This window comes from Athene cunicularia (assembly GCF_003259725.1).
Source record: "Athene cunicularia isolate RWA chromosome 15 unlocalized genomic scaffold, athCun1 chr15_part1, whole genome shotgun sequence".
Classification (NCBI taxonomy): domain Eukaryota; kingdom Metazoa; phylum Chordata; class Aves; order Strigiformes; family Strigidae; genus Athene; species Athene cunicularia.
Genome location: NW_020799121.1, coordinates 15035959 through 15061527, shown reverse-complemented (window position 1 = coordinate 15061527; position 25569 = coordinate 15035959). Strand labels below are relative to the sequence as shown.

The following is a 25569-nucleotide window of genomic DNA, read 5'->3' as shown; positions in this document are numbered from 1 at the left end:
TCGGGAACAGCCAGCTCCCGCAGCAGCAGCTCTTTGCAGCACAGATGGTGCGAGCACAACCCCATCCAGTATCCAAAAGGCAGATCAGCACCAAGACCCACCGCTGAGCCCCTCCCCACCCCGCAGCTTCTCACCCTGTGCTCACACTCCCACTTGAGCAGGGGTGAGTTTTGCCACGTTCTGGTACAAAATTACTTTTTAAGCTTGAAGGAAGTTTGGGAGGATTTATCCTTGAACCAGCAGAAAACAGCTGGGAGAGGACACGCAGCTCCAGCAGCAGCCTCGCTCCACAGTGTGACCCTGGGGGGGCCCCTGTCCCCTCTGGCCCCCGAGGCCGGCAGCACTTGCCTTTTGCTCGAGCCCCTTTTTGGCGCCCAGCTCGGACTCCAGCCGCTCCTCCAGCTGCACCAGCCGCTTCCGCAGGAAGGCGATCTCCGTCTGCGCGCACTCGAAGCGCACTTGCCACTCGTCCTCTGCAAATGGGGAGAGATCCAGAGACGCTGGGCGGGTGCTCAGGCCTGACTGGCCGTGCCGGGTCAGTTGGGTGAATGCACAACAGCACCACGGGTCCCGTGTGGCACCGACACCAGCACCGAGCTCAGGGGGTGCAGCTCTGCTTTGGGCACCCAGGGCTGCCCCAGCTCACACAGCGCATGTACCCTCGTCTTGGGCAGAGCGTGCGTGCTCATCCCATCCCATCCCAACCCATCCCATCCCCACCCCATCCCCTGTGTCTTAGCAGCCTCCTCACCACTCCAGAACATTCTCCAAACACACTTTGAGCTGCCGGCAGTGCCAGCGCCGTGTGCGACCGAGCTGTGGCTGCCAGCTCCCACCAGCGGAATGTGCCCACACCACGCTGGGGTGGCCAGGGGCTGGGGGAGCAGCACTGCTTGGGGCGCGGGGTAAACCTCTGCCCAGTGTAAGAGGCTTTGCTGGCCCATGGAGGTGGCCGTGCTGGCCCCACAGGTTGGGCTTGATACCCAGAGCATGCATGGCCCCTGCAGGGACACCCCTACCTCCTCCAGAGCCACTTATCTTCATCTCACGCAACTGAACCAGCTGCTGGGCCTCTTCCAGCTGCTTTTCCACTGACTCCAGTTTCTTCTGCACTTGGTCGTGTTTGCTCTGAGGAAACCCGGGGGAAGGAAGGGAGCAGCTCTACGCGGGCACTCGGGTCCAGCAAGGCTGTGCCAAGAGGGCGACATCGCCACCGGCACGGCCCGACAGCTCGGGGCTCCCCTACCTGCAGCTCCTGCAGCTCGCGGGCGCCCCGCAGCCTCTCCGCCCGCTCCCCGTCCAGGACCTGGCAGGCGACGTCGCCCTTGTACCGCTCGTCCGACAGCTCTGTCGTCAGGTCGATGATCTGGGGGGGCAGTGGGGAGGCAATTTGGGCATCGCTGTGCCTGTAGGCTCAGGGCGGGGGTCCAGCCATCCCGCATCGACCCTGCAGCGTCCTGACCGCTCGCGTCTGGCAGCTGCCTGTGCTTAGGGGACGTGGTAAGAGATCACCAGCACCGACCAGTGCCACCAGTGGGAACCCAGGCTCCCACTAGCAGTGCCCAGCAAAAAGCAACTGGAGCCTGTGGCAGCCCAAGGCAGCTGCCCAGATTTCCCCATCTCTATCTCCATTTCTAGCTGATTAACATTAAATTTCGTTGGAAACAACCAGCAGATGAATGAAGAGGGGAGTTATTTATCTGGACAAAGCAGAGGCGGAGGGTCTGTGCTGCTCAGCCGGCTGAGCAAGGGGCTGCAGAGGTGGCAGGGCCAGCAGGAACACGCAGGCTGCCAACGCTCCTCTTCCTCCCTCCGACAGCATTTTGAGGCACTCCACATTTTGCAGGGACGCTACACAAGCTCCTTAGGGGCTCCAACAAGTTTAACTCGGTAAGTAAACTCCATAGGTTTTCTTTCCGCAGGGAGCTGGCATTTTTCTAGGTCTGTGCTGAGGCATTAGCCTCGCTCAGCAGTCCCTGCCTCGCGGGTGTGATTTCATTTTTAACGGGGATCTTGAGCTAAATCATCTTTAGCCGCTTCCCGTGGAGAAGGGGGTCCCCGGCCCTTGGGGCTGTTGGCACCATTAACCAGAGCTGCAGCGTTACACCTCGGCCGTTCCTTGCGAGGGGCGAGCGCCAAACCCAGGGCATTTGCAGCAAACCTGGGAGCTCCTTCTCCTCCTGGTGCTGAACAAAACCCCAGCTGCAATCACACAGGAGCCCCTGCACAGGACCAGCAGCCGGCTGGGGAGGCATTTGGTCCCCAACAAGCCTCCCAGTCCCTTGTGACACGCACAACGGGGCACCGCGGGGGCACGCTCGGAGCCAGGGGACGGGCAGGACCCTTCTGCGCGCGTCTCCTCGGTATTAGCGCTCGTCCCATTAAACTAAAATGACTCCTGGCGTCTGCAGAGGTCGGCGAGCCTGCGGTCCTGAGAGCGTAACGAGAACATGATACATCTCTCTGTAATTCCCCACTCTAACGATGCCCTTCTGGCAGCAGAAGGGAGGAATCCGCGCTGCCGCTTTCCAGCCTGGCCGGTGGCAGCGGGAGGTGATGTCTGTCCTCTCCCTGAGGCTTTCCCAGGGGACACCCCTGGAATGGCCCATCCCCAGGGTGTCCGGGCTGCTCTCTGGGTGCAGACCCCGGGGGAACCCGTCGCTCTGGCCAGCAGGGACCCTGCAGCGGTGCCGGCCCCGGGTGCTGCAGGCGCCTGGGTCCCGCACAGAGAACCACAGCTGGCAGCCACCCCTGCCCAACCCTCTGCTCATCACGGCCCCTCCTGCTCTGATCTAATTCGTGGTCATATTTATCCAGATACAGCTTAATTTCCAACTCGACCAAGTGGGGCTGCGGCAGGGGCTTTTTTTCAGGCTCTACCTTGCTCTCCAGCTTCTCTGCAGTCTGCCTGAGCTCGCTGCATGCCTGCTCGGATTTTTCCAGCTTCTTTCTTAGCACCACCAGCTCCTCCTAGGGAAGATTGAAAAAAAAAAGAAAAAAACCCCAAACAAAAAACCCCAAACAACAACAACAAAAAACAAACCAAAAAACAACCCACACGTGGAGAGCTCCAGCATCCTCAATTTATGAAAATCTTGTTTTCTGTTCAAAATAAGCAGGAGAGACATAGCTGTCTGATTAATAAAATTTACCAGGCAACTTTGAAGGCTGCTCACTGCAAATTGCCAGGACTGCAGCTCCTGACATGAATTTCATCGGGGGGACTGTCAGCTTTGGTGTGCGTACAGAGCACATTTTACGAGAAAAAGAAGCAAACCTCAAAAGCCCGGGATGAACAGCCAAAACGTCTAAATTTTGCTCGTGGAGCATTCCCGGGGCCCTGGCAGGCTATCACAGAACCGTGGCAAAGGCACGTTGTTTTCTGTGATTCTTTTTCAGGCAGCCTGACTGTAGCAGCAGAAAGCTGCTCGGTGCAGCCTTGTCCTGCTTTGATGTCCGACACCGAGCAGAAGCGGAACGTGCAGAGCTGTGATAAAAGCGGAGGTTAACGGGTGATGGGCCTGATGGATCCCAGGTGGGTTTGGAGAGAGAAACAGAGGCTTGGGCAGCTTTTGTTTCATCTGAGCCAGCCTGAAAACATCTTGTTAAAACCTCACTAAGGCAAGAGGAGGAGCAGGATGCCAAGGAAGACAGACTAAGAATTTAGCACAGGTCTCAGACGGTGCCGAGGGGCGAAAGGTGCCTTTCCCGGGTCAGCAAGTGCCCGTTGATGTCTCCCGTCACCAGTGGCAGCGCAGCTGGAAGCCAGCACAGCTCTGGTGATGGTACGGAGCAGAGTCCCCTGAGTCAAGGATGAGTTTGACCGCTCATCATCCCTCATCCCACGGACTGATGTGGGGTACCCACCCCCAAGGGGCTCGGCTCAGTGGGTTCAGCCCCAGCAAGCTCACGGGGGGTGCAGGGAGGGCAGCTGTGGCCCTGGAATGGGGCTTCGGCTGCGGGGACATGGTGCGTTTACTAATGTCCCTCTAAGGAAGGAAGAGTTATTTCTCCCTCCACAACTCTGCAGAACACATTCCTGGGGGCAAAACATGCAGAGCTAAGAACAGAGGATGGCTTCTGCATGGTGAGAAAAACATCTCTGCCCTGGCAGAAGTGAATTCTAGTTTGAGTGACCTACCAGGCAGATCCCCTAAAGCATCCCACCCCATCCCATCCCATCCCATCCCATCCCATCCCATCCCATCCCATCCCATCCCATCCCATCGCTTGGTACCTACTTCTTTTGCCCGGAGCTGCTCCTCCGCAAGGTTAACGCTAAGCAGGGGCCGCACGTGGCTCAGCAGTTGCCACCAGGGCCAGTGCCTGACTGCCTGGAAGACCACCATGTTCTTCTGGATGCAGCGGACAGCGAGACGCTGGATCTGTGGGGAGACACGGCCGGCAGTGCCCCTCGCCCAGCCACAACCGAGCCCGCCGGGAAGGACCAGGCTGGGGCACTGGGCTGGAGAGGGATGAGGTGGCTGGGCAGAGCGGTAGCCTTCAAAGGAGCAGCCTGGTCTGCTCAAAAAGTCTGTAATCTGGGTGCTCTGGGCTGTGTCACAGCAGCACCCGCCCTCTGCTGCGGTGGGCACAGGGCAGCCACGACCCGCGGGCTGCGTACCTTCAGCCTCTTGAACTTCTGCCGGCTGAGGAAGCCCCTGCAAGCAGCCTGGAGCAGGATCATCTTCTGGGCTATCAGCTTGTCACGTTGCTTCTCCAGCCTGGAGATGACCCCTGGCTTCAGGAAAACCTGACAACAAGCAACGGAGGTTACACATCCCTGGGACAGGGTCTGAGACCCACCGGTGGCCCGTGGGACATATTTCTGGCTCCCCTGAGACCTGCAGGAGACCAAAGGTCCTCGGACCAGCCAGGACCAGAGAGTGAGACCGCTGCACCAGCCCGGAACACCGGTCTGGGAGGGGGCTCCAGCCCTACCTGGCCAAACCCACAACGCGCCTGCCTGTCCCGTGCCATGAGGGCACCCAAGGTGGCCCCAACCTCCCTGGGGACACTCATGGGACAGCAAGAGCAAGCTGTGTCCTGGCTCTGTCCTGACCCCAAGCTCAGCAGCGGGATGGCTGCACGTCCCGGAGAGCTCTGTCCACCCGCCCCTCCACCTCCTGCTCCTGGGCATCGCCGAGTCGGGGCGCACGGGGCTGCCCAGGTCCGCTCACTCCCCAGGGACGGGGCTGCTGGTCGCCCTTCGGGGTCCGGCCCTCGCACTGGGCACACGGGGCATTTGTTCTCTGTCCCTGACACCTCTCACTCCTTTTTGACGCAGGCATCAGCCATCACAAGAAGCTGCGAGTCCTCGAAACTCTTCCCTTGGGCCACTGCCTGTTTCCCACCCGCCGCAAGAACAGGAATGCTGGCCGCGGCATTTCTGACAGCGCGCACACAAATGCACGCAGGTAACAGCCAAGATGCCAGTTTACGACAGGAAAAACAAAACTAACCACCTCATTTTCCTTAACTGGACTTGTCAGAAACACCTCATAAATGATACAGATTTGCTGATGCCATCGAATTTAGCCCAGTATCGATCTCCCAGAGCGTAAGATCTCTCTCGGTCGTTGCCTGGCACAGCTCTTGGGATACGGGACCAATCACTCCCGACTGTTGTGCCCCATTTGCATAATACAGCTTTAATAAAAACTGAATTACACTCGTGAAGCCGGTGGCATACTTAAAGAGCTGCGTTTTAAAGATGCCAAATTGAATCAAAGAACAATTCCAAGGAAACTCACTTTCTTGAGATAATGCTATGATTGCTCCACCACCTATTTGATTGTCTCATTAATGTCTGTATTAACTTCACAAGCCGGTGAGTTTTGGAAGCGAGTACAAAAATCAATGCTCAAAGCGATGGCAAAACTAACTCCTCTATAACAAGATGTGACTGGAGCCGCTATCGCGCTATTGATTAAGTACAAGGGTTTCATAAAAGAGATAATTGCAAACTGCGCGGTGCAGGATAAAAGTAAGTTATTTTGCTCCACAGAACCGTTTCATGAATTCTTTCTTTTATAGACTCCGGGAGCTGAAGGCAAACGCCCATGCAAAATTAATTTTTCTTTCAGATTATCGCATTTTAAGTTCAAGTGTTGCTGCTGCAACAACCTCTTGCACCTGCAGCTGCCCGGCTCAGCGGCCTTAACCCCAGCCCACCAAAACCATGAGCTGCCCAAGCCCCATCGACTCCCAGTCAAAGGTAATTAGGAACTTAAATGCCGTGAGGGGCCGGGCTCTGATAATTAGGTACACAGTTTACCCAGGGTAACGCTTTCAAACGTGAATTAGGAGCTTTCCGCTTTGATTTCTGGCAAGGCTTGGTTTCCCAGCCCAGCTGGGCCCCGCGGGGAGCCGCAGAGGAGAGGATTTCTCCCCAGTTTGGGGAGCTTTGGGCAGCTGGGAGCGCCCAGCCCGGGGCTGGCTCTGCCCAAACGCACCGGGAGCGACGGGGAGGCAGAGACCGGAGCCGCCGTACCTGGCTGCGTCCCACGGCCACGCTCTTCTTCTCCAGATCCAGCGCCTGGAAGAGTTCCTCTATAGCCTGCGGAGAAGGAGCACGCCAGGGAACTGCTCAGAAAACATTTACCCCCTGGTATGAGCCTGCGGAAATGGGGCACAGAGACCCCCCCAGTCCTTACAGGCACCCAGGAAAGGTCCCTCCAGCTGTGCTCTCGTTTCCTCCTCCCCACGCGGGCAGCGCACCCGCCCAGCCCCGAAACAGCCGCCCCAGCCCTGAGTCCTGGTGCGAGAAGGACTTTCTGCTCCGGAGGCTTTGGGCAGGATGGGGATCTGCAGCCCCAGGCAGAATTTTCCCCCTTTTGCTGCCGTCCCCGGTCTGGAAGGACCCTGATACACCCCGACGGAAGGAGGCTACTCAGGGGAAGGCGAGAGCCCACCCCGGCACCAGCCAGCCAGGGTCCAACTGTGCTGTGCAGCTGCAAGCCCTCGGTGCTCCCCTCCTGCCCGCTCGCCAGCAGCTCAGCCTGTGGAGCTGAAAGCAAGGGGGGGAAGCCCCAAGTTCCCCCCGAGCCCACCCGCACAGAGCTGAGCCCCCACGGGGAGGCAAGCAGGAGATTAGTCCCAAGCTGTAAGAGAAGCCTGAACTCAATTTACTCTGAGCTCTGGACCGACATGGGAAGGTAACAGCCAGCAACACCACGCGTCTCCCCAGGGCAGCAAACGCTCTCTGGATGAACGGATGATTCGAAAACCCCAGAGCTACAGAAACTGTAACAAAACCCCTCCACTAATACTTCGCACCGAACAACATCCTCCAGCAGCCTCAGGCATCTCCTCCACGAAGGACGAACCCACAACTAGAAATATTCTGCCAGCTGCAGCCCAGGCTGGCACCGGGGCGAGGGGGGACGGAGCCCGGGGGTACAGACCACCACGGTGCAGGAAACCACGCACCCTGGCACCCTCGCGACGGCACAAGTTGTGCTCCAGCGGCCGGGTTAATGCGGCTTACTGGGAAGAAGTCTCCGGTGAACAAAACCACGCGGAAACAAGCTCCGGGGAGGATGGGATTTTTTCAAATCCCCTGCTTACACGCTGCTGACGAGGCACCCTCTGCCTCCTTACAGCATTTAATAACAATATTGACCTTTTCTGACTGTCAAACTTGTCTTATTAAATCCCGAGGTCTTAACTGAATTTGCACACGCCGGCTGGCAGTTTGCACAACCGAGCACGCGCCCATGTTTAATTCATCCCCTCTCAGCTCTCCCTGGCTCTCAGGGCTTCTCCGCTCGCTCACAGGGGCAGTTCTCCCCGGCTTTTGCTACAAATTTCTTATGGAAAAAAAATAAAAGCGGCAAATCTCCGCCTTCGTTCCTGAGCTCCTTGGGCTTTCAGGCTTTGTGGGAGGAGGCGAAGAGCCACCCTGGGCTGCGGGAGGTGATGCGGGTCCCCAGGAAGCTCCATGGTCCCTGCTCCCTTGGCAATGCTGCCTGCCTTGTCCTCAGCCAGCCGGCTTTTGGGGGAGCCAGGACGAGGGACGGGGTGCTGCCACGCTGGGACAGAGCAGTGTCACCTGCACGTGCCCCCAGCCCCCCAGTTTGTGCCCTGTCCTGCAAAACCAGACCTGGCACGCAGCCGGAGCCCCGGCGGACCGAGGCACAGCCCGCAGCGAGCAGGATTTCCAAAGCCACTTCTTCTTGAGTATTAAAAAGGAGCAGTAACAGGCTTCATTTCCAGGCTGATTTGCTCAAGTCCTCTCCACGGTGCAATAACACGGGCAAGCGTGGCCCCCACGCCGGGTGTTTGCTGCCTTTGCAAAAACTGTCCTTGGGGGGAGAAACTGCGGGACGAAGAGCGGAGCTGGGTCCTGCTCCGCCAGGCTGCTGGGGGAGCCGCGTCCCTCCGCGCTCAGGCACGCGTGGGAAGGGTGAAGGGGAGCGGGACGCAAAGCCACCCCCTGCACCCACTGCGGGTGGAGCTGCGGCCGCCCAGAGCCCGGAGCTACGGGCTGAGCCCCGAGCCCAGGTGCCGTTTCTCAGCAGCGCTGCGGGTGCTGCCCTGCCACCCTGAGCCTTGCTGGACGCGGATTTTCTCCCCCACCCCAGCTCCTAAAGGCAGACTCACGTTTAAGAAAACCCCCCAGACCTGCACGGACAACTCTGCTGCCAAAGTCCTCAACAGCTGCCCAGATGTGGGCTCCCGCCCGTGGGGGAAGACGTTGGAGCTCGGCAGCCCACAGACCTGCGGGTTTTGACCCTACAGCAGCCACAGCAGAGCTGATGCCTGAGTGATCCCAGGGCTGGGAGATGCTGGTCTGACTGGTTTGGAGGGAGGACAGCGGGGTGCAGGCAGGGCCTAGGCAGCGCCAGCGCAGGGGCTGCTGCAGGGAGCTCCAGGAATTGCTCCTCGTTGCAGAGAAAGCCCTGACTGTGCCGGGGAGGGCTGGAAGAGCTCTGGCACCCGCAGAGCCCCACGTGCCAGCCCGGCACACACCTTGCTCTCGTCCGGCACCTCGTAGGCAGAGCTGTGCTTCTTCATGACGTCCGGAGCCAGGACCTGGAAGCGCCTTCGGAACTGGGTCAGCAGCAGGCGATCCGCATAGCCTGGGGACACACAGCCATCGCTAGGGGCCACCAGCCCAGGGACACAGGCGTGCACCGAAACGCTGGGGAGGGAACCAGCCGCGAAGGGTGGCACGTTCTGCGCACCGCAAAGGGCGCTGCGGGTGGTGGGGACCAGGGGAGCCGCCCTTAGCGGAGGGAGATGCGCTTGAGGTGGTCGGACGCCATCGCAGCACCTCGTGTCACACGGGAGATGCCCCTGGACCTCCCGCACGGTCCCTCTGTCCCCGGCATGGCCTGGGACCCCGGTTGGTGCAGGTCCAGCTCGATGCACGGACGCTCCAAGGGGAGCACAGGGAAACCCCCTCCTGGAGCTGCAGCCGCCACGCTCGGGCTGTGCCGCCCGGCAGCACCGCGGGCTGTGAGCAGGAGAGGGGCTGGGAACCCCCGGCAAACAGCATCAATAAAGACTTGGGGGCGTTCTGAGGTGGGGCTGGCAAGAGGCAGATGCCGAGCGAGGCGTGGGAGGGCACACGGCAGCGGTGGGGCCGTCACGTACCGACGCGGTGGAGGCGCAGGGCGTCCAGGAGCTGGGTGCCCTCCAGCTGGGCTCGCAGGGTCGGCACGTCCAGCTGCGGGGCTGCGTCGGGCGGTGCGGGGGGCCGAGGGACCCCGGTGGCCTGGGGCGTCCCCGGGAGGAGGCAGTGGATGAAATGCAGCTGGGAGCGTCGGAGAAGGTTCGTGAGCGCATCCTGCCAGGCGAGGAAAGGTCAGTGGGGCGGGAGGGGGGCGAAGAGACAGCGTGTGATGGGGGGGGAGACGCTCCCTGTGCACCCCCCGCCAGGTGTCTGGGCAGGTAAAGGAGCCTCCTCTGAGCTCAGGTGCGTGTCAGGAACAACAGAGAGGTGAGCCCGGGGGGCAGGCCACGTGCTGAGCGGGACCTTCCTCCTCATGTCCCACATTTTCGGTTGATGGGCTACAACAGGTTACCGGGGTTGAGGGTTGCTGGGCGGGGTGAGCCCGGGACAGCCAGGACCACAACACGGGCTGGCCAGGGAGCCTGCGGACACTGAGCCTCGTCTCCTCGACAGAGCGCGACACCTCATTATGGCCAAGATCAGCAGGAGCTTGGCACGTGCCCGGCACGGAGGGCTAGTCCACCGCTCTGAGTGCTTAAGAGGATTAAGTGGCGGCACAGCAAGGTGCGCGTGTAATCTGGTTTACGATTTGTTTGCCTGCGACGCTTTCCCTGAGCCACAGTGGTGCTGGGGAGGCCTGTGGCCACCCACGGCCAGAGCAGCATCCTGGGCCAAGAGCCCTGCGGGACACTGAGCCTCAACGGACCCTACAGAGCAAGAGGTGCCCGCCAGGGGGTGTGGGGTCCCCGCTAAGGGGGATGCACCCCGCTAAACGGGACACCCAGTGCTGCCAACACCATGTAGGTCCCGGCGCCCACACTCACCGCCTGCAGTTTGAGCTGAGCACACACCGACTTCTTCACGGCTGCGAAGCTGCTGGCGAAGGTCTTCCTCACGCAGGCGTTGCGGTGCAGGGCGGCCTGGGAGCGTCCATCCAGCCCCGCCACAGCGCGGCAGGGCAGCGGCGCCCGCGAGCGCGGCAGCACCAGCTCCTTCACGGCGTCTCTGTCGGGGCGAGCAATGAGACGGGGCCGTGGGGCCGCGGGGAGGGGGAACGTCACAGCCCCTTCAACAGGGAGGCAAAGCCCAGCACCCCAAATTCAGCATCGGTGCTCCACAGAGCGGAGGGCTGGGACACCCCCCACCCCCTCTGTGCTTCTCTAGTTTGGGCACGGAGCCGTTAAAACTTCCCTGAATGGAAGCCCAAACCAAAATGAGCCGGAAGTGTTTAGGCAGAAGGTTAAAATCATCCCTTCTGTGTGTGGAGGCAGCAGCTCGATCACATTTCCACTCTGATTTAGTTTACAAGGTCCCTCGAAGCAGTGGGGAAGCCTGCCCTCGGTCAGCGATGTCTCGCAGCCCCAACCCGCGCTGGATGCCCAACCCCACGACGCTGCAGAGCTGAGGACACCGTGGGGTGCCCCCGGTGTCCCCTGGCCTCCCCACTGCACATGTCTACAGGAGGGAACCCCTGCTGAAGTGGCACGGATCTGCTCAAAGCCGACAGCTCTGACGGCAGCTGTTCGCCGTGGCGTCCTTCACCGCCCCACTGCGCTCACAGCGTGTAGATGTGGCTGTCAGTCAGCCCGGGGGCTGGATGGCCGTAAGTCAAACCATTTGACATCTGCTCCCCCCACCTTATCTCTCTCAGGATTCCCCACAAGCTGCATTGAAAGCTGTGGGTTTTTCTGGCTTGCTCGCAGTTTTTCCCACTCGAGATCCCGTCCCCTCCTTGCCCGCCCGAGGCCAGATCAGCTCTGTCCCCTGGGCTGTGCGTCGGGCAGGAGGTGGGGGGACAGGCAGGGACCCCTCACAGCCAGCACCAAGGGCGCTGCCCAGGCCGCGGGTCCTCTCCTCTTGTCGGGATGCCCCACACAACCCTCTGCCTCCCCCACCACGGAGCTGCAGCGGTGTGCAACCTCCAGCCCCCGCTGCAGCAACTCAGCGGACGGCAGGGCCGTCCCCAACCCACCGCCCCGGGCACGGCGATGAGCGCCGGTGCTGCGGCACCTCCCTCCTACTTACACCTTGGAGCGCTGCAGCACCTGGATGGCGTTTTGTGCCGAGAGGTTGAGCTTGGCTTTGCTGACCCAGCCCGTGAGGTCGTAGCGCACAGGGTCCGTGCCCAGCTGGTGGGAGATCTCAAAGTTCAGCGCCTGCTCGCACCTGCGCATGCAGCCGTCCTCTGCGATGGCATCCCAGAGTCACCCCGGAAGAAAAGCCCAGGGACACATTTAATTTGCCACACGGTTTCTTAAATTTCCAGTGCCAAACGACGGGCAGCCGAGCCGCCCCCAACTTACCCTCCTGCTCGGGTCCCTTGGTGGCGAAGTAGGAGCAGAGGCGGTCGAAGGCGGCGCCGTCCCCGGAGCCCGGGATCAGCACCTCCTCGTCCAGGATCCACAGCAGCCCCCTGCGATCGGCGCCCGGGCTGCTGGGCAGCGCCTGCGGCTGCCGAAGGGACACGGCCCTTGGTGACAGGGAAGGGGCAGGAGGGCCGCGGGCAGCCGGCTCCAGCCGCAGCCACGTCACCCTGCTCCCCAACGCCCCTGCCCCACACCACGGCCAGGAGACCCTCCTGGCCTGACCCGGCTCTGGACATCGCCCTCAAGACCTTGACCAGGAAGGGTGCTTGTATTTTATAAAACCAAAAAGGTCTTGGTTGATGCTGTGCCCTCCCCTGCAACAGCCCAGCTGCTCTGTGCAAAACACACCGCGAGGTCCCGCTCTGCCTGGGAAATCCTCACTCCTCTGAGCAGGAGGACGCTTCAAGCACGGCCAGAGCGACCAACTCCCACTGTGGCCACGGGGACGAGTTACCTGTGAGGAGCTCAGGTCGATGACGGACAGCGTGGCCAGGGGAGAGCGCTCTGGAAGATCAAAAGACACCTCAACATTTTCCTGGAAAACATTATTTAAAAGTTTGCTTCAGTCACGGCCTGGCATCCGAAAGCCAAGAGGAGATACATCTGCATGGAAGGGGAGGAAGATGGGGGGGTCCTGCACCCGCTCAGCTTTGGGGGGATCCGGGGCCGGGGGAGTGGAGCAGCCACCGGAGACACGGCCGGTGTGACACGGAAGCACGGCCTCATCCTGCCCGGGGCAGGGCCGCCGGGACCCCCGCGCCCAAAGGGCTTCTGCCGCGCTTCGCGGATGCTGGACAAGCTGCATTAATCACGGCTAAGATAACAACTGAAGACTTAGGAAAGCACCAAGAAAACAATCAGTTGTACATCTGCAGCTCGCAGGCACTGTTTCCCTTTCCGAACCGAGGGGGGGAAGCACGGCTCCCTCGCGCTCACGTGTGAACCGGGGGCGCTCAGCGAGAGCCGCAGCGTTAACGTCCCCACATGTACACGGTGAGATTCGGCTCAGGGTTCGGGTTTGCAGCCCGAGCGTGCAGGTGGAGCAGAAAGCAGCGGCGGGGCCCTGAGTTTCCTCCTACCACGTGCCACCCTCGGCCCCGTGTGTGACCCGGCTCCGGGAGTAAATGGGTCACCGGGGCTCGGGCTCGGCGCCGCAGTCCCGTGGCTCACAGGGAAATGGCTTGTACCAGGGCAGAGCCCTTGGCCAGCAGCACAGCCAGGGCAAGGCTGAGCCCGCCGCGTTTCCAGCTCGGCCACTAACTACAGATTCATCACGAGGAGGAGCACACAGATACTCACCTGGTGCAAGCGATGTGTGAACATTAAGCCATGGGAATTCAACTCTTCCCAGGGCTAGAGGTATTAAAGTAACTTCTGCAAGCCTAATGAGTTCAGCTCTGCTTGTAGGTTTTTCAGCAGCTTGTTTCTGCAATAATTTATCATTTTCCTTTCTATTCTCTATTATTCATCACCCGAGGAAAATCTCAGCTGCACCAACAGAAGGGCACGAAGCCTCCTGAGCTGGAACAAGCGTGCCCAGAGAGATGCCAAGACAGCCTGGCATCTGTGGCACGTCCGAAACACCCGAGAGGATCCATGACTGGGGCAGCGGGGGGAAGAGAGTCCCAGCTCAAGGCCGTGGCTCTGTACAGACCCCTCGTCTCTGCAACAGCCCCTCGTCGACCCTCCTGAGCGTCTCGTTCGGTCACACCGCGGCGGGGCACAGGGACCCACTGGGTCAAAGGCAGCCCCGTGTCCCCGGGTGCTGGGACACTGCTCCCAGCCCTCACTCCTCACCTCTCTGTACCTCTCCATTTCCAAAACAAAGGTTTTCTCGTAGAAGAGAGCCTGCAGCCGCTCGTGCACGTAGTTGTGGCAAAGCTCCTCGAAGGTCGCCGCTCGCTCGCCCCGCTGGTGCCGTGGGTTGTGAAAGCCGGGGGTGTCCACCACCGCGATGGAGGCCATGGAGAGGTGCTGGGAGGAGAAAGACCTGGGGAAAGACCCCCCCACACGGCCGGGTTGTACCCACAGACCTCAGCTCTCCCGTCGGAGGTGACAATCCCTCCTCCCCGCAGCGTGCCGTCCGTGGGTGGGCACCATCCCACGTAGCCGTGACCAGCCCAGCGCTTCCCCTCTCCCAGTGTCTCCTGTCAGGGAGCGCCTGCACCTCCTGCCACGCTTCCTTCGCTTGGCCCTTCGCTTCACCCACCTCTTCCCTCATCTCCCCCCAGCCTGGACGGAGACACACAGCAGGACTGGCCCTGACCTGGCCTAACGACCTCGTAACGGCGAGATGCCGCCCTTCCCAGGCTGGCCCCCTCCTGGCACCCAAGGTATTTAACATACTACATCTTCATCCAAATGTGTAAAGTTTGGTGGACCAGCTGATTTAAAAAGCGGCTAAACTGGCACCTGACGCCGACACTGAGCACAACAGGAGTGTCCAAAGCCCCCGCTGCCGTGCTGTGCCACTTCTACAGGGAGAGCTGCTGATGTTCAGCTCCGAGGAAATCGCTAACAGGAACCACAGCCCATAACACACGTGGTCTGAGAAGCGGAGATCAAAGGGCTTCTTGGGAGAAACGGAGAGGTTTACTCCTTCAAACGATGCTTGCAGCCATTTCCAGTATTTCAGATAAGGACAGCAGGGGAGTCTGGCCGCGGGAAACCTCGGGGATTGTTTTTAATGAGCTTTTCTGAAACAGCCCATCGTGTTGTGCTACCGTGGTGCTACCCCTTCCCGGCGGGGCAGCCCGTCGCTGCTCCGGCGAGATTCAAGGAGATGCATTTCTCCTCAGTAGCGAGGCCCCAAGGATGCCAGCCCTTTGATGAAAGCACAGGGCTGAACGAAGGAACAAAAAGTATATTCATGAGTGGCTTGTGGAATTTCCTAGCAGCACCCTCCCGTAGCTGGAGTTGGAAAGATTCACTTTCACCGTCAACTCGCCGAGGAAACAGCGTTTTCATGGCTGTGCTGAAACCTGCCTCTTCACCTGGATCATCATCGCAAAGGTTTAATGGGCTTTGGTGGGCTGGTGTGGAAAATAAAACCCGGCAAAACAAAGCTCCCTTTAAAGGGAAGAGGGGACCCAGGACACAACCCGAGTTAATGATGTTATTCAAGAGAATCAGCATCACTTTGCTCTCTGTCGGCCCTTTGAGTACCATCAGCAGTTTCCCTTTGGAATGTGGTTGCTAGGAATTACAATAAAAATATTCTGCAGGTTAAATAACTGCAGGTTAAAATAAACCTGCAGCAACAACAGAGAGTATTTTGGGCACCGGCTTTTATGTGGATGCTGACTTCAACAAACTGAGCTGCGCATCAGAACTGAGAAAATGGAACAGTGGCGGGCCTGATCCTTACCCCGGTGTTAAACGAATCCATTTACCCCAGTAGCTCATTTTGGATTTGTGCCACATGAAGAGCCCATCCTGCCCTGGCTCTCCGGATGGAAACCAGCAGAGTGAGGACAAGCCCCTGGGGGGACGCAGCCTCCGGGGCGCCTCGGCAGCTGCTCTGGTGCCGGACCCTCTCCCTCCTGACACCTCGATCCTCTCCTGAGACTGAGCTTTTACCACAAAGCGACTCCCACCACGCATCTGCAGGGCTCACTGTGGGACTCCCTGACCGGTTTATTGCTCTGCCTGTACTGGTAACCTTGATTTCAGCCTGCAAAGTCACATCTATTATTAATAGGAGGCCGCTGCCAGTGCCGGCAGGAGGGGCAGGACACGTGCTGCCCCGTGCAACGCTCGATGCACAGAGATTGCTGCTCCGTGGGGCTCTTCACCTCCAGTGCCGGCTCACATGGGGCTGACAGCCCGCGGAAGGTCCCGAGTGCTGACAATTTTTGTAGAACTTTCACTTTTCAGCAGGCAGCAGCTGCCTGTTCCTCACCTCTCCCCAGAGAGCCCCCAGCAGAGGTTCCTCTCCCGCAGCCCCAGCAGGAGCCGTCGCCCGCAGACCCCCAGCGCGGCGCCTGGCAGCTCCGTACCTGTTGATCAGTGAGACGACGGCGGCGAAGAGCTCTTCGTAGAGACCCGCAGCCATCCCCTCCACGCACTCCACACCCGTCATCTTTGGCCCTGGCACAGGCAGAGAGGAGAGCGGGCAAAGACACATCATTTATTTCCAACCGAGTTCAGCCAGGCTGGTGGCAGGGCAACCCAGGCTCTGCCTGCCAAGCACAGCATCCTCCTGCCTCACGTGGATTTAAGAAATAAAAAAAAGCCCAGTTCTGCAAGTTCTTGCCATGTTAAAGCCCAGTTCTGCAAGTTCTTGCCATGTTAAAGCCCAGTTTTACAAGTTCTTGCTTTTATCAGAATAACTTGCAGGGGCCCGGCTGTAATTCTGCCACGGAGGGTGAGCCGGGTGTGGAAAGGCTGAGCTTAAAGCCGGGTGATACCTCGCCCTGCCCTGCCCCGTGCATGCTGGATCTGCCTCCATCAACTCGATCCGAACGTTGATTTGAGGTTTCTAGCAGGTCGGCAGCACTTTGTCCAGCTGGAGCACACCCCCCCACTCCATGCCCAGGTCTCCTCGCAGGACGCGGGTTCAGCTGCGGGCACGGGGCCAGGGTGCCCACCCTGCTGCCCTCCTGGTTTGGGGGGGTTTCCCCCCTTTTGTAGGGAGAGCTCTGACAGCATTTAAGCAGCATCACTCATCTGCCAGGGGCATTATCTGAATTCACCTGATCTTCGTGTGTCCCCAAGGAGCTGAGGGTAGCTCCATGGCAGAGACAGCTGACGATTTAATTTATAGGAACAGATTTAAGCGGACCCCGCTGCCTGGACAGAAAAGGGTGTATTGCCTCCCCTGCAGCACGCCCTCCATCTTCTCCTCGTGCAGAGCCCAGCATCTCCCTGTCACCCATAAATAAAGGAAAAAGGGATGCAGCATCCCGGTACCTGCCGGGCTCTCCTCTGCCGGGGACAGCCGGGGGCCCCGTGCCGTGACCTGCGCCAGGATCTGCTTCAGGTGGTGTTTGAAGACGGCGGTGGTGAACTCCTCCAGGTCGCAGCCCAGCACCTCTGCGGCGTTGCTCGCATGCTCGAATTTCATGAACTGCTTCCTGCCAACTGGGGAGGGGGCCGCGGGGGGCACGGAGGGCTCAGGCACAGCCAGCCCGAGCGGAGGCTCCGTGCCTCTGGCCAACATCCCTACCCGCTCCCACGTGCAACGCCCCCCAAATCAAAATCTGACCAAAATAAACCCCCAAAGGACTGCTGTTCGCAGCGTGGGCCGGGGAGGCGGGCAGGGAGGCTGTACCAGTGCACCCCAGTTTCCTTCCACCCCCCGGGACTCCCGGATCGGCCCTCCCCTCACACCCCTAAGGGGCCGTTTCAGACCAAGCGCTGACTGTCCTGACCCGCTCAGAGCAACCGCCCTGCAGACCACAGCCTGGAAATGCCCTCTGGGCAGCGAGCCCGCCCGGGCAAAGCAGGCAGGAGCCATGCTGGGGGGCAGCGGGGGGATGCTTGGCTGAGACGGGGATGCAAAAAACAGCTACAAGGGAGCCCTCGCCAAAAGCCGTTTGCACGGCTGGTGGGAAGAGCCTCAGCGTTGCCCCGCTGCCTCACGCAACGTCACTGACGGAACCGAAAAGCTTTTTCCTCCTCAGAGTCCACCCGCCTCCTCCTGCCATCCCTTCTCCTTCAGGGACAAGCCCCATACCCCCTCCTAGCCACGGGACTCGGGCTCGGTGGCCCGCCTGGCTCCTGGTCCGGCAGCGGGCAGGACGCTGCCCTCCCTACACACCCGCTTCTGCTAACAGCAGCTGCACGGAGCCTCAGCCTGGCAAGCTGGCTGGCTCGGGAAAGGTTGATGGATTTGTCCCCTGAGCAACCATTTCGCACAAGAGGAACCTTTCCTTGGTCGGAAGAAAGTTCAAAACTGTAAGGATCCCAAACCAATGTTTTTGAACCTGTTTTCCCCACTCGAGTGCTCCCCGGATGGTCGGAGCATCCCACCTGCCCAGCGAGACCCGGCAGAGAGGGGACCAGCTCCAGGGGGGAGTTTTGGGGCAATTCAGAGCAAATCGGGAACCAGGTGGAACACGCAACCGATGCAGGCTGCTGCCGCCAGCACGGCGTCACTCGGGCTCTGCATCTCACGAGCTTCAGCGGAGCGACCCAGCAGATGTGTTGAGGGAAGCCGATGGATTCCGACCCCATCCCTCCAAATCCCAGCTCCCCTGCCCCAGCCCCAGCGGCGTTTGCTGTCCCCACCCGCCCCAGAGCAGTGCTCCCCCCAAAGAGAGTTGGGCCCCACTATTTACATCCTGCAGCAGTGATTCAAATCAGTAGGGGAGCAATCTGCAGGATAAAGCCTTTTACCAACGCAGGAAGGAGCCGGCACACCCTCAGGAATGGGGGGGGATGAGCAGAAATGGGAGCAGATGAGCAAAGAGACATCAGGGGTGAGGAGCCAGCCCGGGGGCTCACGGCTAAGACAAGCTCTTAAAATAAAGGAGGTGGGATGGAGAGCGGGAGGTGGCCACATTCTGGCCAGGCCCATGGGGGACCAGGGTCCCCCGCTCCTGGGCGAGGGGATGCATAAAGCAGCAAAAGTTTCCTGGGGCCAGGGGGCTGCGGGGCTGCTTCACGGCACAGCCACGAGTCATCCCCCCTTTCATCTTTTCCCATTATTTTTTATTCTGATTGAAGGACTCCAACATCAAGGGCTGCGCTGGAGCAGGCAGAGGAATTGCCTCAACAATCCAGGCTTTGATTTATTTTGTTTTCACTGGGTTTTGACCGAGCAGGGGGCACAGAGGCTGCTCCCCATCAGACAGATCTCTGCAGGCTGCTGCTCGCCGGGAGCGGAGGGGCTGCGGGGCCCGGGGCTGCACAGACCTGCCCCCCCGGCCGGGCTCCTGCAGCCAGCAGACCACAGCAGCCACGCCAGCAACCCACACCGGCCACGCCAGCATCCCACACCAGCCACGTCAGCATCCCACGCTGGCCATGCCAGCATCCTACGCTAGCCACGCCAGCATCCGACATCAGCCACGCCAGCATCCCACACCAGCCACGCCAGCAACCCACACCGGCCACTCTAGCATCCCACACCGGCCACGCCAGCATCCCACGCTAGCCACGCCAGCATGCCACGCCGGCCATGCCATCATCCCACGCCAGCGTCCCTTCAGTGCCCCCAGACCGTGCCCTCGCTGTAAGGGGCTGCATGCGCTGAGTCAGCCAGGCTGAGGGCACGGCCACTCCTGCAAACCCCACTGTGCCCACGGCTGGCCCAGCTGCGGATCTGCCCACCCCACATGCGCCACCCCCCAGCAGCCCCAGGAGAGGCCGGGCACCATTTCACACTTCATAAAATATAAACAGCAGCGGCGGCGTGAGGCCCTGCTGGGTGTAATGCGACCACTGTAAAACACGCCAGCTCTAACGCCTAAAAGGTAATTACTTCAGTCCATTTAATATTTAAGAGAAGCAGCAGGAAAACACAGGGTCAGCACCGGCTTTGTCTCGCCCGCGCGCCCATGCATGCTGCCCAGGCAGCGGCTGGGTTTCTATTTTTTATTTCAAATGGGGGAGTATGGGGAGCAGCAGGGAGACCCGGAGGGGCCGGACCCCGTCCCCCCCATCCCCATCCCAGCTGGTACCTGCAAGCCGAGGGCAGCGCTCCCCGGGAGCGGAGGGGACCCACACCACGGGCTCGCTGCCGGGACGGGCAGGTCGGCATCACCACAATCCCCTTCACTTGCCTTCCCGAGCCCCCGTGGCTGCGTGGGGCACACCTTGGCAGCCTGCCCTTTTTTTTTTTTTTTTTTTTCTTTCTTTTCCCACTTATTTTGTCATTAAAACATTTGCACTGCTAATGGGACGAATAAAAAAAGCCCATTTGTTCCTCTTTATTACCCTGGGAGGGGACAGGGAGAGAGAGGAGGCTCCTTCTGGCTTGAATGGTTAATTTATTTGTCCTGCACTAAATTCTCGAGTCTATTCTCTGTTGACCCACTGCCTGATGTATGACATATTAAAGCCTATATATAACAAAGGGAAGAGCTGTGTAATAGCATGATTAAAGAAATATGCCATTCTGGCTGCATTTCCCCGACTGTTTGTAATAAAGATGTCAGAGTGCTGAACAGATAGTGCCATAACTCGGCGTGCGGGGAGACAGCCCGCCCGGCCCGGGGACCGCGGTGGTGATCGTAAAAACCTCCGCGAAGGAGAAGCAATGTCAACGGACACCGGCCGGGACACGGAGGGAATCCAGCTCCCAGGCTGAGCAGGGGTGTGCCGGGGGGGGCAGACACCCACCTCGGGGCTGGATCTCCCCTCTGCTCCCTGCACGGGGCTTTGAGCTGCTCGAACCCCCGTTTCCAGCAAACCGCCCCGTTTCGCCGGCAGCTGAGCACCAGCTCTGCCCAGTTTGTGCTCCAAACTGGGGTCCCCCTGCCCTCGGGGGGTCACATTGTTCTGCCTAAACCCTCTTGCCTGGGGAAAGGAGCCCCCGGGGGCACCCTCCGGAGCACAGAGGTGGTCGCTGCACTATGATCTTGCATCGGGGCGGTTTAGCGCCTTCCCTGGAGCCCTCAAGGCTTCCCCAGGGCAAAACGGCTGCGAGTGGAACCCAAGAGGCACAGAGAGCCGCCGTCCTCCCCAAACCAAACCAGCCGTCGTCCCTCCGCGGCGAGAAAACCAGGCGGCGGAGAGCAGAAAGCTTTAACGGAGAGACAGAGAGAAAAATTGGCAAGAGCGAGAGGCCAGCCCTAACGCAACCCTTTCCAAGAACCGGTTTGATGAAGGACGCGGGAAGCGTCGCGGCCCTTCCCGGCAGCACCCAGGCGGCCCTTGGCTCACCCGCCGCGCGGAGCCACGGCAAAGCCCCCGGTTTTCTACACCCGAGGCCGGCGTTGGGCGCCAGCCCCGGGGCAGCTGCTCTGCGAAGGGCAAGCAAAGGGCAGAGGCCCCTGCGCTGCGTCCTGCTCCCTCCTCATCCTCTCCAGCCCCAGCACAGCCCTCGCAGCCGGTGCCGGGGAACACACAAGTGGCTCCGGGCACCACAAACACATGTAAGGACCACCAAAGCTTTCCTCAGGAATCCCGGGGAGCTGAGGGGCTGCGGTGGGACCCCCCCGCGCAGAGGAAACCCGACGGCGGGTGTCTGAGGGCGTTGCAAGGTGGAGCTGCTGGGAGAGGAACGATCCGCACCGGCTCCGGGATGTTCCTTACGCGATTCCCTGCCCGGCCCCGCTGCGCCCCCGATGGTCCCCCTGCAGCAGGGACCACCCACCCCAGGGACATTTGCCACACAAGGGAAACTCTGGCCCAGCACAGGTAACGGCTCCGCTGTTCCCTCCTCCTTTTAGCGAGAGGCAGCACTGGAAAATCAGGGTAAATCCGGGCACCGAGCTGGGGTGGAACTAAGAGCAAAGTGTCATTTCCACATCAATTCAGGAAAGGTCGCTACATCTCAGAGGCCGTAAAACAGCAGCAACGCTGCAGGTTTAAGGTGTTTTTTTTTTTTTTTTCCTCAGCTCTGGTGAGAAAGCAATAAGTCACCCAAATCCGCTCCTGATTGACATCTGGGCTCAGGGAGCTGCATAATTAACGCCTGTCGGATCCTGCCGGGTGCTCTCCCCTTGCACGTTGATGGACGTCCCCATTACTGTACTGGGCTAAAGGGCTTCCAGCCCTTCTGGAAACTTGCCATTTCACAAAGCCTCGGGGGTGTTCGAGGGGGTTTCAGCCTGCAGGCCCTGGCGGGATGCAGCAGGGCACCATGCACCGGCACGTGGGACACCAGGCTCGGCCCCAGGTCCCTCTCATGAACTGCTCCACATTTCGGTTCCTGGGTTTGAAACCGGGATGCTCCTTCTCCTGCCTCCCAAGGGCACGGCGCTGCAGCCGTGGGGCTGTGCGAGACCCACTCCGGGCATCGTCCCCTTGCTACTTGCTGGGGGTCTCCCCTAAAAGACCCCAAAATCCCACCCCAGCTGCCCGGGCTCTCCCACCCCTCTGCCCTCAGGGCTCTGCTGCGGGCGCTGCCGACCTCCGCAGGGTTTGGGGGGGCTCAGAGCCTCCCCCACACTCCATCCCCCCCCCTCCTACACTCCTACCCTGATGGTTTTCCTCCATCCAAGGGGTTCAGGCCGCTGGTTTTGCGGCAGCCCCTACCTGGTGCAGCAGGGGGGGTCTGGGGGGAGCCACACTTGGCTCCCAGGCACGCACCCGCCCGCAGCACTGGGAGGACTTACAGCCACTGGAAACCAGTCGCCTCCATTAAAGCTGCGTGGTGGGAAGCCCACAGAAAGCGGGGAGCTGCGATGCTTTATTTTTATTACAGTCAGCAAAATGGACAGCTTGAGAGCGAGCTGAATGCCGACCCCCAGCTGCGCCCGAAACCTCCTTCCCGGTTAAAGAGGCAATGAATAAATGAAAATATCTAATATTCCGCAGCCCACAAAGGGGACTGGAAGCACTTAGGTGAATGGGTACCTAGGATGCCCTGCTGGCCTCTGCCTGTCAGGCTGCTTTCTCACAAAATGAGCCACTCTCAGACGTTTCAAAGGCAACGGGAAACACTGACACCGGGATGGAGCAGGCTTTTGAAATTCAGCCTTTTCTTCTCGGTGTTTTTCTAGCTGCAGATGTATTTTCCACTCCCAGCTAGAGAGAGGTGGTGCTATTCTCCCCTGTTTGGTTCCTGGACAAACTGAATTTGTGATGAGATGATAGCCATCACAGAAGGAAAAAAAGAAAAAGAAAAAAAAGGTGCATTTAACCTGCGCCGGGGTCTGGCAGCCGGAGCAGGGCACGTGCCGGGGACGGTGGCGGCGGCTGCAGCGACTGGCTGCGCTCCTGAACGCCGGGGAAAAACCAGCGCGGGGGCTCCCTTTGGTGAGGTTTCAAGGAGAGGATTTTGAATATACAACTTCAAAGCGCATGAAAGGGGAAGGGAAGCGATGGCTATCAGGAGACAGGTTTAACCACATTAAAAGAGTCATCGCCCCCACTGAGACTTTTGCTCCATCCAGCTTTGATCCATTTTTTATCCATATTTCCTTTCATTTCTCCCCTTTTGTTGGCGCACGATGGGGGAATCGATACCAGAGTGAGTGATGCTGAGACATGCTCTGGTTGTTAATCCTGTACCAAGCCACAGCCCAGCCTGGGCCCGCTCTTAACATTCCTGTTTGTGCTGCAATAATGGCAACAAGATCTGCTGAATATCGCGCTCGATTCACTCCCAGCCTGGCTCCAGGAGCCCTGGGACAGCACGGCCAGAAAATCGGAGCAAACCAGCTCAAGCTCACCCAGCAAACCCTCCGTGGCCAACACAGTGACTGAGCTTCCATCGCCTTTGAGCTGGGCCCTCTTGAACTGAGACACATCTCCAAAATCAGCTCTCCTGAAAACTCTCAAGGCAGAAGGACTTCTTTTTTTTTTTTTTTTTTGGCCAAAAGCCTTATCACGCACTTCAGCCTGAGAGAGCAGGGTCATTTTTTATAAGTTGGAAGGGCATTAGGGGAGATGGAGATGGGGAGAGAGAACACCAGAGAGAAGGAGAAAGAGGACTCACTGTAAGTGATGACAGCACCCATCCTTTTAAAATAATTAATAAATGATTAATGGCATAAATTACCATAAGATGTGTTGTGACATGTTGCAGAGACATTTATAAATGTCTGTGGCTTAGTTTATAGCAGCCTTTATGCAGTCCTCATAAATTGAAGTGTGTAAATCAATGTGACTGTCTCTAAAATGGGTTAGAGCACATCTTAAAATAATTTACAAGGGGTAAGGCAATTTCTATACGCCCGTATTAACAAAGTCGTTATAAATACAATCCTCATCCAGACTCATCCTACTGTAGTTCAGCCACTGTATCAGGCACTCGGGAGATGATAAAGTTATCGCTACTTGAAGCCGTCCCGTCGCGGCGTCATCGCAGACAACGTGCCCCAAGGTTACGTCCCCCCGGTCCTTCCCACAGAGCTGGTGTGAGGTGACACCTGGCAGCCCCGCGCCGGCCGGGGGACGCGGCATCGCCCGGCTCCTCCGCGGGCAGCGAAGGGCTCGGAGTCACCGCCCGGGCCACAGCCTCTGGGCCAGCATCCCTCCCGCACGCCTCCCTCCTTCGCCCCCCTCTAACGCCCCGGCCCCCCAGATGAGGTCTAAGGAAAGGAGGGGCGGGAGCCCCCCGTACCTTTACAGGCGCCGGCGGCTCCCAGGTGGTAGATGCCGGCCAAGACGCGCCAGACGGCCGCCTGCTCCTCCGCCGTGATGCCCAGCGTGGCCATGGCAGCCCGGAGCTGGGCGAAGGCCGCCGAGGCTTTCTGCTTCTCCTCGGGCTGCAGGAGGAAAGAGACGGGAAGGGAAACGTCACTGCCAGAGCACCCCAGGCACAGGGGGGGACACACGGCGGGAAGGCAAACGGGCGTGGGAAAGTCAGGCGGCCAGCAAGGGGAAGAGAAAAAGGGACCCTAGGAACAGTTTGGACAGCACTGGGAGAAGCCCCTGGCGGGTTCTTCCAGAGCCTGGGGTTCGGAGCGAGCCTGGGTATGTCTTCTCATCCTATGACTACACAAAATTCCCACCTCAGGGGTGTCTAGAGGTGTTAAACAGCAGCTGGAGACCGGCCGTTTCTATCCAAACACCCGCCTCGGGCGTGCCGGGCAGCAGCACGGCCCCCAGCCAGGAGCAGACCTCACCTGCCCACCTCCAACCACAGCAGCCCCAGCCCGGACTCCTGCAATTTTTTATTTTTTTTTTTTTCCAAATGTAGCCCCACTGCAGAATTAGGGCTTTTTTCCCCCCAAACGGACGCTGTTCTGTGCAGACACGTGTGGCCCCGGGGGCCAGGCACCGCCCGCGGGCTCCAGCGTGCAGCATCTCTGTCTTGGCAAGGACCAGCCCGCCTGGGCTAAAGGATCCCAGTGCCGAGGCCTGCGGGGCAGCTGCTGCTGAGGAAACACAGCTGAGGCCTCTGATTTCTCCAAATTCAAAGAAATACCCCAAATACTTGTGACACCAGTGTCACAGCAGGGGTTCTCCAGCCCCACAGGCCACGCTGGGGGATGAGGGCTGGGAAGCTGCTGGTCAGATTTTTCAGTCTCAGCATCCAGAGCTCGGTTCAAAAACGGAAAATCTGACAAATTTCCCCAAACACCAACCCAACCCAACCCTTTTGGGCGGTTCATCCTTCCACGCCCCCACCCCCGGCAGCCCCACCGCACCGCGCTGAACCCGACGGCCGAGCCTGGCTGGCCGGGGACACGCACGTGCCGTGGGGAAGGAGGAGAAGCAGTGGCAGAGACAAGCTCATCTCGTGTCCTTTGCAGAGCCCCCACTCCCTGGGCTGAAGAGACGCCGCCCGGCTCCCGCCGACCCTCCGCATCCCAGCAGGAAAACCCTCAGTGCTGGGATAGGGGACCCACAGGAACCGGGGGCTGCGCAAGGAGGGTAAAACCCCATCTCTGAACCCAAACCTGCTGCAGCACCCGCAGGGGGAGGCCCCGCAGCAGCTCGCCGTGCCCCCGCGGCTCGAACGGC

At 59.7% G+C, this 25569-nt stretch overlaps 1 protein-coding gene across 1 annotated transcript in view; it reads right to left on the bottom strand.

Annotated features, from left to right (window-relative positions):
* The window catches only part of MYO18B (myosin XVIIIB), a 66505-nt gene that overhangs the window by 32989 nt on the left and 7947 nt on the right, over nucleotides 1-25569 (bottom strand). Inside the window, exons 5-21 of the mRNA XM_026859991.1 lie at nucleotides 24224-24368; nucleotides 16957-17127; nucleotides 16044-16134; nucleotides 13843-14035; nucleotides 12500-12580; nucleotides 11983-12130; nucleotides 11705-11864; nucleotides 10504-10684; nucleotides 9601-9793; nucleotides 8974-9083; nucleotides 6494-6559; nucleotides 4625-4753; nucleotides 4242-4385; nucleotides 2881-2970; nucleotides 1247-1366; nucleotides 1020-1128; nucleotides 345-473 (exon numbers count right to left, since the gene is read on the bottom strand). Of these exons, the coding sequence (XP_026715792.1) occupies nucleotides 345-473; nucleotides 1020-1128; nucleotides 1247-1366; nucleotides 2881-2970; nucleotides 4242-4385; nucleotides 4625-4753; nucleotides 6494-6559; nucleotides 8974-9083; nucleotides 9601-9793; nucleotides 10504-10684; nucleotides 11705-11864; nucleotides 11983-12130; nucleotides 12500-12580; nucleotides 13843-14035; nucleotides 16044-16134; nucleotides 16957-17127; nucleotides 24224-24368 (2260 nt within the window). The remainder of the gene's footprint in view (nucleotides 1-344; nucleotides 474-1019; nucleotides 1129-1246; nucleotides 1367-2880; nucleotides 2971-4241; nucleotides 4386-4624; nucleotides 4754-6493; nucleotides 6560-8973; nucleotides 9084-9600; nucleotides 9794-10503; nucleotides 10685-11704; nucleotides 11865-11982; nucleotides 12131-12499; nucleotides 12581-13842; nucleotides 14036-16043; nucleotides 16135-16956; nucleotides 17128-24223; nucleotides 24369-25569) is intronic.